General features: G+C 46.3%; 1 protein-coding gene across 3 annotated transcripts in view; it reads left to right on the top strand.

Annotated features, from left to right (window-relative positions):
- Positions 1-14,390, top strand: part of arhgap21b (Rho GTPase activating protein 21b) — a 61,750-nt gene that overhangs the window by 28,252 nt on the left and 19,108 nt on the right. For all 3 annotated transcript variants that reach the window (XM_062993761.1, XM_062993760.1, XM_062993762.1), the window contains 2 exons: positions 3,271-4,693; positions 14,053-14,199. In XM_062993761.1, the coding sequence (XP_062849831.1) occupies positions 3,271-4,693; positions 14,053-14,199 (1,570 nt within the window). The remainder of the gene's footprint in view (positions 1-3,270; positions 4,694-14,052; positions 14,200-14,390) is intronic.

The following is a 14,390-nucleotide window of genomic DNA, read 5'->3' as shown; positions in this document are numbered from 1 at the left end:
CAGCATTCCGCCGCCGGTGCTTCGATGGCTGATCGTTTTTGTGTTTGAATCCGTGTTATCCATGTTAAAGTGCCTCTGAACTCAAAAACAACCCCCCACCCCTGTATTCTTATCTAAAACAGGGGCTTACCAAGTACTTCAGACCAAAAAACTAACAATACGTGTGATAAAAAGAACGCTTAGGCTGTGCTAACCTTATATATGTGTTTATATATGAAATCCCACAGGTTTAGGATCAGTATGATTTTTGTTTGCATGTGTTTAAAAACCATAAAAATGAACTGAGCACTTTCAATGAGAGATGTGAAAGGAATTCAGAGCTAGGGATGTAACGATACACTGTACCCACGATGCGATGCGATTCACGATATTGGGTTCACGATACGATTAAACAAAATGAAACTGAAGACAAATTATGACAGTTTCCTTTTATTATTTCTCTTTAAAAAATAAAATAAAATCCTGTATTTGTGCTTATCTTTTATTTATCTAAATAATAAATAATGAGTGTCCTTTTATTTCTGAGGGAGGTACAAACTATGCAAAACAACGCTGCACATTTCTTTTTTTGTGTAATAAAAACAAACCCCAAAAATAAATCCCACATTGAATAAATAAATGAATAATACAAATAAAGAAAGTATCCTCACGTAAATAAATTTGGCTGGAAAATTCCGAACCTGGCAACCCTGTAGTGACGTCAACCAGGCGAGTAATAGTGCCAGCGCCCTCTGCTGTTTAAAGTGAATATCGATTCATTATACTGTACATGTAAACCCATTTGAATCGTAACACATGTGCACCGATTTTTAACTGTCTTGTGGTGCATCGTTACATCCCTGTTCAGAGCTTTATAGCCAGTGTTGGTTACATAAATTAATGCTTATGGAATAAGCACATTTCTGACAGTCGCAAATCGAGACGCCAGTGCCGAAATCCCACCGGATCTCTGTCCATGACTACGCCACTTTAGCCCAAAAAAATGGGTCACAGGAAAAATCATAGTGATTAAATTAAATGACTAATTTTTATAGGCACAGAAACACGAAATGAACTTGTGCACGGACGCCCCCTTGTGGAGGCTGTACGTTAAATTTTGTAAACCACAGTGTGACCAGATTTCTATTTATTTATGCATGTCTCTCGATTTAGCGTAGTCGACCTGGCTTCCGCTGCTGGGGGATCCCTGATTGGATTCGAGGAGGGCGCCCTCCGACCCGTACGCAGTCCTTAGCGTACCCCTTCTTTTCACCCAGGGTTTTTGCACAGTAGGGATGCCATGCGATTCACGATACTGGGTTCACGATACGATTTTCCCCAGATTTTTTAAAACTGAAATTGAAGACAAATTATGAGTTTTCTTTTATCATTTCTCTTAAAAAATAAAATAAAATCCTGTATTTGTGATGATCTTTTATTTATCTAAATAATGAGGTTGGTACAAACAATTTTGAATTAAGCCCGATTTGGCTGAAAAACCTCGAATCTGGCATCCAGGCGTATAGCGCCAGTGACGTCAACCAGGCGAGGTGTATAGCGCCAGCGCCCTCTGCTGTTTAAAGTGAATATCGATTCATTGTACATGTCAAATCGATTTGAATCGTGGAATTATTGTATTGGTTATTTACTGTGTTGTGGTGCATCGTTACATCCCTACTGCACAGCGTTTAAAGACCCCACCCACATAGTCCGGTCATCCCGCCATGTCTGCTGTGTGCACGGACAATTATGCTCGGTAGATAGCGCCCAGCCGACTGAGCAGTTGAGAATCTCTGCGCTGGTGTTTCTCTGCCCCAGTAACTATCTGTCCCTAGTTACTACCTGTAACCAGTAACTATCTGTCCCTAGTAACTACATGTAACCAGCAACTACATGTAACCAGCAACTACATGTAACCAGTAACTATCTGTAACCAGCAACTACATGTAACCAGTAACTAACTGCAACCAGTAACTACCTCCCCCACTATCTGTAACCAGGAGGCAGGTAGTTACTGGATACAGTTAGTTACTGGGGACAGATAGTTACTGGGGACAGGTAGTTACTGGTTACAGTTAGTAACTAGGGACAGATAGTTATTGGGGGCAGGTAGTTACTGGTTACAGGTAGTTACTGGTTACAGGTAGTTACTGGTTACAGGTAGTTACTGGGGACAGGTAGTTACTGGTTACAGGTAGTTACTGGTTACATGTAGTTACTGGTTACAGGTAGTTACTGGTTACAGGTAGTTACTGGTTACAGGTAGTTACTGGTTACATGTAGTTACTGGGGACAGGTAGTTACTGGTTACAGGTAGTTACTGGTTACAGGTAGTTACTGGGGCAGGTAGTTACTGGGGACAGGTAGTTACTGGTTACAGGTAGTTACTGGTTACAGGTAGTTACTGGGGACAGGTAGTTACTGGTTACAGGTAGTTACTGGGGACAGGTAGTTACTGGTTACAGGTAGTTACTGGTTACATGTAGTTACTGGTTACAGGTAGTTACTGGTTACAGGTAGTTACTGGTTACAGGTAGTTACTGGTTACATGTAGTTACTGGGGACAGGTAGTTACTGGGGACAGGTAGTTACTGGTTACAGGTAGTTACTGGTTACAGGTAGTTACTGGGGCAGGTAGTTACTGGTTACAGGTAGTTACTGGTTACAGGTAGTTACTGGGGACAGGTAGTTACTGGTTACAGGTAGTTACTGGGGACAGGTAGTTACTGGGGACAGGTAGTTACTGGTTACAGGTAGTTACTGGTTACAGGTAGTTACTGGGGACAGGTAGTTACTGGGGACAGGTAGTTACTGGTTACATGTAGTTACTGGGGACAGGTAGTTACTGGGGACGGGTGCTAGCGGAATTTCCGACTGCCACCTGGGCGCTCTGTGTTTTGTTTTGAGGTGTTGTTCCCTAAAAGCTGGGCGGTTAGCTGGATGATTTTGTTTTTAGGTATAAAATTGGGTTTGTAATTGAATGAATATTTAAAATATTTATCTGCTGTTAACTAACGTATGACGGTGCTAGTCAGGAGCCAACAGCTTGCTCAGACTCTCAAATCATAACCCATATAAATAAATAGGATTTAAATTTATCCCTCAGAGGCACTTCGTCCTGCTGTGTCGCCGTTACTAAACGCGTCCTCGTTCACCCCAAACCTCGAATTTATAACCCCACAGCACCCCCCCCCCACACACCCTAATAGCGCTGAACCATTGGTTATCGCTAGAACACTACAGCGTCTGCTATGTTTACAATCCGTGTCTGACATGGTCTCTCTGCCGCAGGCGTACTCCCAGGATGCCTACCTTAAAGGTCACGATGCCTACAGTGGAAACGCTCGCCACATCCCTCAGCCTCCGCCCGTATGTTACCCACGAGTAGACTGTAAGCCGCTTGGCATGGCGGAGGCCACGGAGATACCAGCCTCGGGGGGGCTGCCGCCCGACCTGGGGTACCGCATGGAGATCCCCGTACCTCCTTCACCTCCGCCGCGGATTTCCAAGACCCAGACGGCCGTGTGCGTCTGCAACGAGAGCGTCCGGACGGTGGTGGTGCCGGCCGACGTCCACGTGGCGCACATGGGTCCCGACCCCATGCTGATGAGGACCAGGTCTTACCTCCATCCACGCACACCTGACCTGTACCCGCCCGGTTACTATGAAGACTCCTACGCTGTTCCGCCGTCTCGGTATCACCCCCCTCCTTCCGGGATTTCTCCAGCCTCCCAGCAGAATATCGACTGGCGGACGTACCAGACGTACAGGGAATATATCGACCACAAGGGCCTCCACGCGTACAGCCGGACTATCCAGGAGCGGCTGGACAGCCTGCGCGTTGCCGCCGCCGCGTCTCAGAACTCTTACGGCGTGGCGAACTTTGCGCAGAAGCCCGCTTGGGGCAATAAAATCCGACGGAGAAGCACGTCTCATGACCGGTCCTACCAAGGACCCCCGGTGCTTCCGCCTCGTAGTGCCTCCCAGGATCGGATGACCAGGGCTGAGAGGGCGTCCCGGGCGCCGGACTGGCCACCTCGCAGCACGTCGTCAGACGGGATCGCACGGAAGCCTCGATTCCCTTCCTCGGACTACGTGGAGCACGAGTCGGCTCCCTGCATGCCCTGGGCCGGGGACTGGCGAGGAGGCTACGGCAGGATGGAGCCAGGGGTGCGTCCCAGTCGGCATTCTATCGCCCATCGCCCGGTAATATACCCACCCGCTGTGGGGTACGGCAACAGCGTCCGGGTTAGATCCGCGCCCCATCAGCTGAGCGCCAGGGCGGACATCCCGCCGCCCGTGCTTTCTTCCGAGCGGCTGCCACGCGCCGGCAAGAATCGGGCCAGAGACGCCGCCTCTTTTTCCAACAATCACATTTCGGTTTCCACGGACAACCAGGCGCCCAGGACTCGAGGCGAGAGTCCGGTAGCGGGCCTGACGGAGGCCTCGCCGGGTCAGAGGTCATCCTCATGCTCGGCTTCCATCCCTCCGAGGCAGCAGCAGACCCACACGGTGAGGTCGCACCCGCACAATCTGAAGGGGTTGCCGGTGAACGGGTGCGGTCCTGCGGAGGGCGTGGTGCTGAGGGAGAAACCCCCGGCGGGAAAGACCCTGCGCCATCCGTCCTACATCCTGGCGGTGAACGAGCAGCAGCATCAGGACCCGTTCGGCTCCGGCACCCTGGACGAGTCGCTCGACTCCATCCCCTTCATCGGTAAGTGCCGCCGTCTCTGTTACTATGGCAACTGGATATGATTGCGCGCGCGTGTGTGTGTGTGCGCGTGCCTGAGCTTTGCAAAGGATTGTGGGAGAATCGTTGACTGGGTGAAGTGCTATGTGGAGGGATTGTTGTTGGATTTGATATTTAGAGGCTTCCTGTAAGCTGCTCGCAGAAATTTAACGATAGAATAAACGAAGCTACTTTAACATACTTTAAAGACGAAAATACTCGTCCGTGTTTTGACCCCCCCCCCCCCCCCCCCCCCCTCAGCGTCCACAGGATTGGTTGTTAGTTCTCCAGACTCAGTTCCCCGAGTCGTGTTTTAGCTGCTTTACTTTCAAGCATTTCGACTAAGCGATTACTAACCGAATTGCCGTAGGATTGCTAGGACGCCTCATAGTGCAGATTCACCAGTAAACTTGAGACACGTGAATGCTACGTGAATGCAAAACGTTAAATCGCTAAACACGAACCTTAAGGTTTAAAATAGAAGCCGCTCGGTTCGAATCTCAGCTCTGCCATCCGGCTGGGCTGGGCGGCTGTATGAACAACGATTGGCCTGTTGTTCAGATATGGGCGGGACTAAGCCGGATGGCGTCTCTCTCTCTCTCTCTCTCTCTCTCTCTCATGACTGGTGCAATTACGACGTCTGCTGGCCGATTGGTGGCGCCTGCACAGAGATGAGAAAAGAGCGCTCTCTCTCAGGGTGCGTCTCTCCGTACACGACGCTGAGCTGCACCGCACTCGTCAAAGTGTAGGTGATGAGATGCGTACGGCTGCTGCCCACGTGTCGGAGGGGGCGTGGGTTAGCTCCGTTCTCCTCAATCAGAGCGGGGGTCAGAACGCTCCCGTTACTCCCTCGTCTGTCCCCTGACCCGTTTCGCACAACACCGTCTCCGTCAGTAACCGTCGCGTGTCTCTCATGCGCTCCGTTCCGTTCCGATTCAAAACTCGTCGGAGAATTCGTCCCGGAAAAGCTGCCAAGAGCTCAAACTTCCACTCTTGTGTGTCTGAAGTCTGAGTGGCCTCGGGCTGGGTGAGGACGGCCACTCGTGATTTCGTTCCCGGGTTATTCCGAGAACTCTCAGAATGCCCGGCTTGTGCCCGTGCTTTTGGGTGTTGCTGAGCTTAGCTGAGCTGTTGCGTTTACGTTTTCAGCACTTAGCGGACGCTTTTATCCAAAACTACTTACAGTACTGTGACAGTATACTGTCTAAGCAATTAAGGGGTTAAGGGCCTCACTCAAGGGCCCAACATACGATGCAATTTCGCTGATTGAAAATATTACTTCAAAAGGATAATACAGCCCGATCTGAGCCGATTCTATCAGCACATTATATGAACTAGAGATGTACCGATCGGGGTTTTTGGCACCGATTCCGATCTCCGATCTCCTTTCAGGGATATCGGCCGATAGCCGATTCCGATGGGGGGTGGGGGGGGTTGCAAATTTAGCAGTAAATAAAGTACATCAAACCCACAGGAGACATATTTCATTAGTCTAACTGACCACACACACACACGCAGGTTTAATGTTATTCAGTTCAGTCTGAGCAGCGTGTGTGTGTGTTTGTGCCTTTAAGAGAAATGATCTGTTCACTGTATCGCTTAAAGTGATTCATGAGTCGATTCGTTTTTATGTGAAGCGTAAGTTTCTCTTCTCGGTTATCTCTCCGTGTTTGTGTTATTAATTAAATGTCGTGGTTTTAAATAAACACCAGCTACTACAGAACATTCTGTTTGACTCTCTTACATTAAAAAGCTTCATTAAACTGCTATTACCACAGATCTGTAACCGAGTCAGACTCGTTCCGTCTAAAAGTTTTCTGATGATCCTAAAAGTTCAGCAGATGATCCTGAACTAACGAATTTGGTAATGAATAAACTTTTGCCTCTGATTGGCTCTGTAACGTTTTCTGTTCTCATCTACATCACAAGTAAGAACCGCTCACGATTTACCAAAGTGAACCAGGAGTTTATATAACGTGCTGATAGAATCCACTCAGATGTGACCGGGTTGAATTATCTTTTTAAAGTAAATATTACAATCAGCAAAATTACATCGTATGTATGATGCACAACGTTAATGATGTTATTTTAGGTCATGAAGAGCTTTCACGATGGTTTCTGTACGATGGTTGACGAATTTTAATGCGATGGTTGGTGCTTCGTAGCTCAAAGTCTGGATCGATCCACTAAGCTGTTAACTTAACGTGATCTTTATATATCACACGATCATATCGGCTACTTTTAGGAAATATCGGCCGATCGCCGATAGCATATTTTGATTAGCAGTATAATTAAGCCTGAGCTTTTTAAGGTAAGCGAGTCACACAAAATGTTCTGTAGTAGTTGGTGTTTATTTACAACCACAACATTCATTATAACAGTAAACACAGAGAGACGTCTGAGAAGAGAAACTTACGCTGCGCTTAAAATGAATCGACTCCTGAATCACTTATATCGATACTGTGAACAGAGCGTCTCTCTTAAAGACACACACACACGTCGTATCTAAAAAATCTTCACTGTTAGCCCTATTTTTAAGGTTTTTTTCAAACTGAACTGAATAACATTGTGTGCGTGTGTGTGCGTGGTCAGTGAGACTATTCAAATATGTGGGTGAAAAATGAATTGCTTTAGTTTTAGAAGTAAAAAAATCTCGCATAGTCACGCCCCCTGGTCAGGCACTCGGTTGAAAACCCCTGGTCTAGACAAGGGTTTAGTGTCTGATTGCTTTAGTGTGTTTCATGAGGCTTTTAATCATGACCTGATTGGCTAGCCACGGGCAGCGCTTGTAAAGCGCACCATGATTATTCTGTTGGCATCGTGAGCAGCTTTTTAAGTGTTGCGTATCTCCCCAGGTACCAGATTATTTATCAGATTCTGAAAATGAACCGTTTAGATGAATCGATAGAAAAATAGTCGTTAGTGGCAGCCCTAGTTAAATCAGGAGGACGTGGGGGGGGATCATCTATGAAAGCGTGTACGTTTTTGCCCCCCTTTCTGTAGAACCCACTAAAATCCGACCGTAAATAGAATCTAGAGCGACAGAAGACAGTCAACATGCCCTCATCTCCCTCCTGTGTCTCGTCCTCTGTGGTATTTTAACCGCCGGCGTAGGCGACAGATTAGACGAGACGACACGACCCTCTTAGTGCCCCGTCAGTGACTCTCGTCCTGCTCGCACGTCTCACGGGGTCAGAATGGGATTCGGTCACGCCGACGTTTGACTTTACAAAGCCTCGATGTGGATGTCGAGCGTAGCCATCTTGTTTGCGTGTTTCAGAAATCGACTTCCCATTTGATTCAGTTCTTGTGCGGGTGTCTCGGTATGCTGTGCTACTTTTTACGCGTTCTCCCCCTCGCGGTAACGTCGCGCGAACGCTCGCGGCTAGAGTCGTCCGACGTTAAATCGCGTGAAAACTTTAAACGTCGTAGAAGACCGACGTTCAAACCTCGATTAACTACAAGCTACAATTCCATTCAATTCCTCCAAGTAGAAACACGTTCTTCTATCAGCATCCGTTCCCGTCGTGCTGAAGTTTTCTTTCTTGTCTTTGTTCGTCTGCCTGTTTTCTCTCTTTCAGTGTTCATCTGTCTTTCTCTCTGTCTCTGTGTCCACCTGTCTGTAGTTCTTCTGTCTTATTGTGTCCCTCTACTTGTCTGTCTGTCTATTTTTAGTTCTGTTTGATGTCCATACGCCTGTCTGTCACCTTTTGTTTGTGTTTTTCTGTCTCTATGTCCATCTGTCTGTGTGTCTGTTTTTCTGTCTCTATGTCCATCTGTCTGTCTCTGTCTGTGTCCATCTGTCTGTGTGTCTGTTTTTCTTTCTCTGTCCATCTGTCTGTGTCCATCTGTTTGTCTCTTTTAGTGTTCCCCTGTCTTTCTCTCTGTCTCTATGTCCATCTGTCTGTGTGTCTGTTTTTCTGTCTCTATGTCCATCTGTCTGTGTGTCTGTTTTTCTGTCTTTATGTCCATCTGTCTGTGTGTCTGTTTTTCTGTCTCTATGTCCATCTGTCTCTGTCTGTGTCTGTGTCTGTTTTTCTGTCTCTATGTCCATCTGTCTGTGTGTCTGTTTTTCTTTCTTTATGTCCATCTGTCTGTCTCTGTCTGTGTGTCTGTTTTTCTTTCTTTATGTCCATCTGTCTGTCTCTGTCTGTGTGTCTGTTTTTCTGTCTCTATGTCCATCTGTCTGTGTGTCTGTTTTTCTGTCTCTATGTCCATCTGTCTGTGTCTGTTTTTCTGTCTATGTCCATCTGTCTGTGTCTGTTTTTCTGTCTATGTCCATCTGTCTGTGTCTGTTTTTCTGTCTATGTCCATCTGTCTGTGTGTCTGTTTTTCTGTCTCTATGTCCATCTGTCTCGGTCTGTGTCTGTTTTTCTGTCTCTATGTCCATCTGTCTGTCTCTGTCTGTGTCTGTCTGTGTCTGTCTGTGTCTGTTTTTCTGTCTCCATGTCCATCTGTCTGTGTGTCTGTTTTTCTGTCTCTATGTCCATCTGTCTGTGTGTCTGTTTTTCTTTCTTTATGTCCATCTGTCTGTCTCTGTCTGTGTGTCTGTTTTTCTTTCTTTATGTCCATCTGTCTGTCTCTGTCTGTGTGTCTGTTTTTCTTTCTCTGTCCATCTGTCTGTGTCCATCTGTTTGTCTCTTTTAGTGTTCCCCTGTCTTTCTCTCTGTGTCTGTGTCCACCTGTCTGTAGTTTTTCTGTCTTATTGTGTCCCTCTACTTGTCTGTCTGTCTATTTTTAGTTCTGTTTGATGTCCATACGCCTGTCTGTCACCTTTTGTTTAAGTCTGTATGATGTCCATTTTTCTGTCTCTTTGTTGCTGTCAGTTTGTCTCTCTCTTTTCTTCTGTTTGTCTGTGTTCATCTGTCTGTGTGTCTGTTTTTCTTTCTCTATGTCCATCTGTCTGTCTCTGTCTGTGTCCATCTGTTTATCTCTTTTAGTGTTCCCCTGTCTTTCTCTCTGTCTCTGTGTCCACCTGTCTGTAGTTTTTCTGTGTCCGTCTACTTTCCTGTCTGTCTGTCTTTACTTCTGTTTGGTGTTGTCTGTATGCCTGTCTGTCACTTTTTGTTTATCTGTCTGTCTCTCTGTATATATTCTTTCTGATGTCCATTTTTCTGTGGCTCAGTTTGTCTGTCTTTTTCCTTCTGGTTGTCTGTGTCCATCTGTCTGTGTATCTGTTTTTCTGTCTTCCTCCCCACGACGCTGACGTTCAAACGTCGATTAACTACAAGCTACAATTCCATTTCGGACTTTTTGCACGCGCTTAAAAATGGATTTCGGCTCCTCTCGCTTCCGCCAAATAGAAACACACATTCTTCTATCAGAATCCGTTCCCGCGGTGCTGAATTCGGTGGTGTTTCGGGGGCCCCGAGGGGTGTGAACACGCCCTCCCTTCAGTCCCTTTTGGCTGCAGCTGGAACTAGGGCGTTTGATTTAATTTTAGCAGCCGAAGCCCCGCGGCACCACAGACCGGCTTTGTACTCGGCGCTCTGTCACACTGAGGACCTCCAAAAGTTTCTGTGCTCTGAAAAACAGGACAGCGCTGCACTGCCCTCCTTCCTAAAATCTGTTACTCTACAGCGGCGGGTCGGGCCCGGGTACGCCGAGTTCCAGAACCGACTGTACGGTCCAACACGGGCACGATGAACCACAGCGAACCACAGAAAGACAGGCAGATGAACACAGACTAAAGAGACAGACAGATGGACAGTGAGACAGACATGTAGAGAGACTGAACACAAACAGAAAAAGACCATGTTTAATCTGTTCAGTCTCTTTCTGTGGCTCAGTTTGTGTCCATCTGTCTGTGTATCTGTGATTCTGTCTGTGTTCATCATCCTGTCTGTCTGTGCTCAGTCTGTCCTTCTGTCTCTTTGCCCATATACAGTGTATCACAAAAGTGAGTACACCCCTCACATTTCTGCAAATATTTCATTATATCTTTTCATGGGACAACACTATAGACATGAAACTTGGATATAATTTAGAGTAGTCAGTGTACAGCTTGTATAGCAGTGTAGATTTACTGTCTTCTGAAAATAACTCAACACACAGCCATTAATGTCTAAATAGCTGCAACATAAGTGAGTACACCCCACAGTGAACATGTCCAAATTGTGCCCAAATGTGTCAATATTTTGTGTGACCACCATTATTATCCAGCACTGCCTTAACCCTACTGGGCATGGAATTCACCAGAGCTGCACAGGTTGCTACTGGAATCCTCTTCCACTCCTCCATGATGACATCACGGAGCTGGTGGATGTTAGACACCTTGAACTCCTCCACCTTCCACTTGAGGATGTGCCACAGGTGCTCAATTGGGTTTAGTCCATCACCTTTACCTTCAGCTTCCTCAGCAAGGCAGTTGTCATCTTGGAGGTTGTGTTTGGGGTCGTTATCCTGTTGGAAAACTGCCATGAGGCCCAGTTTTTGAAGGGAGGGGATCATGCTCTGTTTCAGAATGTCACAGTACATGTTGGAATTCATGTTTCCCTCAATGAACTGCAGCTCCCCAGTGCCAGCAACACTCATGCAGCCCAAGACCATGATGCTACCACCACCATGCTTGACTGTAGGCAAGATACAGTTGTCTTGGTACTTCTCACCAGGGCGCCGCCACACATGCTGGACACCATCTGAGCCAAACGAGTTTATCTTGGTCTCGTCAGACCACAGGGCATTCCAGTAATCCATGTTCTTGGACTGCTTGTCTTCAGCAAACTGTTTGTGGGCTTTCTTGTGCGTCAGCTTCCTTCTGGGATAACGACCATGCAGACCGAGTTGATGCAGTGTGCGGCGTATGGTCTGAGCACTGACAGGCTGACCTCCCACATCTTCAACCTCTGCAGCAATGTTGGCAGCACTCATGTGTCTATTTTTTAAAGCCAACCTCTGGATATGACGCCGAACACGTGGACTCAACTTCTTTGGTCGACCCTGGCGAAGCCTGTTCCGAGTGGAACCTGTCCTGGAAAACCGCTGTATGACCTTGGCCACCATGCTGTAGCTCAGTTTCAGGGTGTTAGCAATCTTCTTATAGCCCAGGCCATCTTTGTGGAGAGCAACAATTCTATTTCTCACATCCTCAGAGAGTTCTTTGCCATGAGGTGCCATGTTGAATATCCAGTGGCCAGTATGAGAGAATTGTACCCAAAACACCAAATTTAACAGCCCTGCTCCCCATTTACACCTGGGACCTTGACACATGACACTAGGGAGGGACAACGACACATTTGGGCACAATTTGGACATGTTCACTGTGGGGTGTACTCACTTATGTTGCAGCTATTTAGACATTAATGGCTGTGTGTTGAGTTATTTTCAGAAGACAGTAAATCTACACTGCTATACAAGCTGTACACTGACTACTCTAAGTTATATCCAAGTTTCATGTCTATAGTGTTGTCCCATGAAAAGATATAATGAAATATTTGCAGAAATGTGAGGGGTGTACTCACTTTCGTGATACACTGTATGTCTCTTTTTTTGTCTGTCTCTTCTATGTCCGATTGTCTCTCTTTCAGTGTCCACCTGTCTGTAGTTTGTATATGTTAATATGTTGGTGATGTCCGTACACCTGTCTGTCACTTTATCTGTCTTTGTCTCTCTCTTTCATTTTGTTTGTCAGTGTCCATCTGTCCGTGTATCTGTTTTTCTGTCTGTGTTCATTGTCCTGTCTGTCTCTGTCTACACACCTGTCTGTGCTCTGTCTTTCTTTCTCTATGTCCACACGTCTGTCTCTTTTTTTGTCAGTGTTCTGTCTCTCTTTAATCGTTCATCGGTCTTTCTTTTCGTCTCTGTGTCCATCTGTCTGTCTGTCTCTCAGGCAGAAAGACAGGCAGATAAAAACACAGACAAAAAAGAGACACAGATGGACAGTGAGACAGGAGGATAAATGAACAGAGAGAGACAGACAGTCTGTCTTTCTGTGTCTATATCCACCTGTCTTTTTGCCTGCCTGCCTGTCTGTCTGTCTTTACCTTTGTTTGGATATGTCCGTACACCTGTCTGTCACTTTGTTTATCTGTCTGTCTCTCTTTTTCATTTTGTTTGTCAGTGTCCATCTGTCTATGTATCTGTTTTTCTGTCTGTATTCATTGTCCTGTCTGTCTCCGTCTACCCACCTGTCTGTCTTCTTTCTGTCTCTATGTCCACACGTGTGTCTGTCTTTTATTGTCAGTGTTTGTGTACTTGTAATCACTCAGCTCAGCTTTGATTTTGTCCTCTTGTGACTGGGGGGTGGATGGAGGTCTTAAGATCTGCTTCTAACAATATGGACTACAATTCCCATGCTCCCACGGACTCTCACGTGATTATCACATGTCCCCGGTCAGCCAATCCCGATCGCGCTCATCGGCTCCGGAGTTTTGATTCATTTCAGCCGTGTTCGATTCAGTGAATCTTAATTAAACTCTTCTGATCGTGTTTGCGCTCCTTATTACTGAATCTAAGCGTTACCGTGTATGACGCTTGTTGTCTTCCGTTTACTGTTTTAGTTTTCGCTGGTTTTGTACACTTTATATTAAACTTTTCTTGATTTATATTCCGCGAGCGTCTGCTCAGTTTCTGCCTCGTGACATGTTAGTATTTTAATTAAAATATAAAGTATGTAAACAATCGCGATCGTCACATTTCTAACATCGGGTGGAAACGGTCACTCGGATGAACCGAATTAATCGTGAAAATCGCCCAGCCCTAATCCATCTGTCTCTCTCTCAGTGTTTATCTGTCTTTCTGTCTCTGTGTACACCTGTATTTTTTCTGTCTTTGTGTCCCTCCACTTGTCTGTTTGCCTGCCTGCCTGTCTGTCTTTGCTTCAGTTTGATGTCCATATGCCTGTCTGTCACTTTCTGTTTATCTGTCTATCTCTCTGTATATGTTCTTGTTGATGTCCATTTTTCTGTCTCTCTCTGTCGGGCAGTTTGTCTCTCGTTTTTCTTCTGGTTGTCTGTGTCTATCTGTCTGTGTGTCTGTATTTCTGTCTGTTTATCGTCCTGTCTGTCTGTGCTCAGTCTGTCTTTCTGTCTCTTTGCTTACGTCTGTCTCATTTTTTGTCTGTCTCTACTATGTTCATTTCTTGTCCACCTGTCTTTCTTTCTGTTTTTGTGTTTACCTGTCTGTATTTTTTCTATCTTTCTGTGTCCCTCTACTTGTCTATTTTCCTGTCTGTCTGACTGTCTGTCTGTCTTTCTTTACTTCTGTTTGATGTCCGTATGTCTGTCACTTTCTGTTTATCTTTGTTTCTGACTTTTTCCTTCTGTTTGTCTGTGTGTCTGTTGTTCTGTCTGTGTCTGTCTATGTCTGTGCTTTATTTCTAACCTCCTGGACTGTTTTTGTCCCAGATGAACCAGCCAGTCCCAGTGTGGATCATGATGGGACCCACATCTCGGCCTCAGCAGTGATCTCCACCGCTCAGGCTTTATCGTCTGACTCCCCGGGTCCAACAACGCCCAGTCCTCTCATGCGCAGGCAGCTCTCTCACGACCAGGGTAAGAACACGGAGCTGCTCCTCACCTTTAATGCCTGATGTCTGTGGTTGTCTGCGTAATGCCGTGCCACCAGTCTGGTCAGAAGCTCATCTGTTGTCCGTGTATGTGGGACCAAACCACTTCCTTGCTGCTGCAAAGACGACCTTTACTTTCACCGACCTCAACCTTGTCACTGCTTTGTCTCTCCCTAA

Source organism: Trichomycterus rosablanca, chromosome 4 (genome assembly GCF_030014385.1).
Source record: "Trichomycterus rosablanca isolate fTriRos1 chromosome 4, fTriRos1.hap1, whole genome shotgun sequence".
NCBI lineage: Eukaryota > Metazoa > Chordata > Actinopteri > Siluriformes > Trichomycteridae > Trichomycterus > Trichomycterus rosablanca.
Note: the sequence above shows the minus strand (reverse complement) of the source record. Positions and strands in the feature narration are given on the sequence as shown.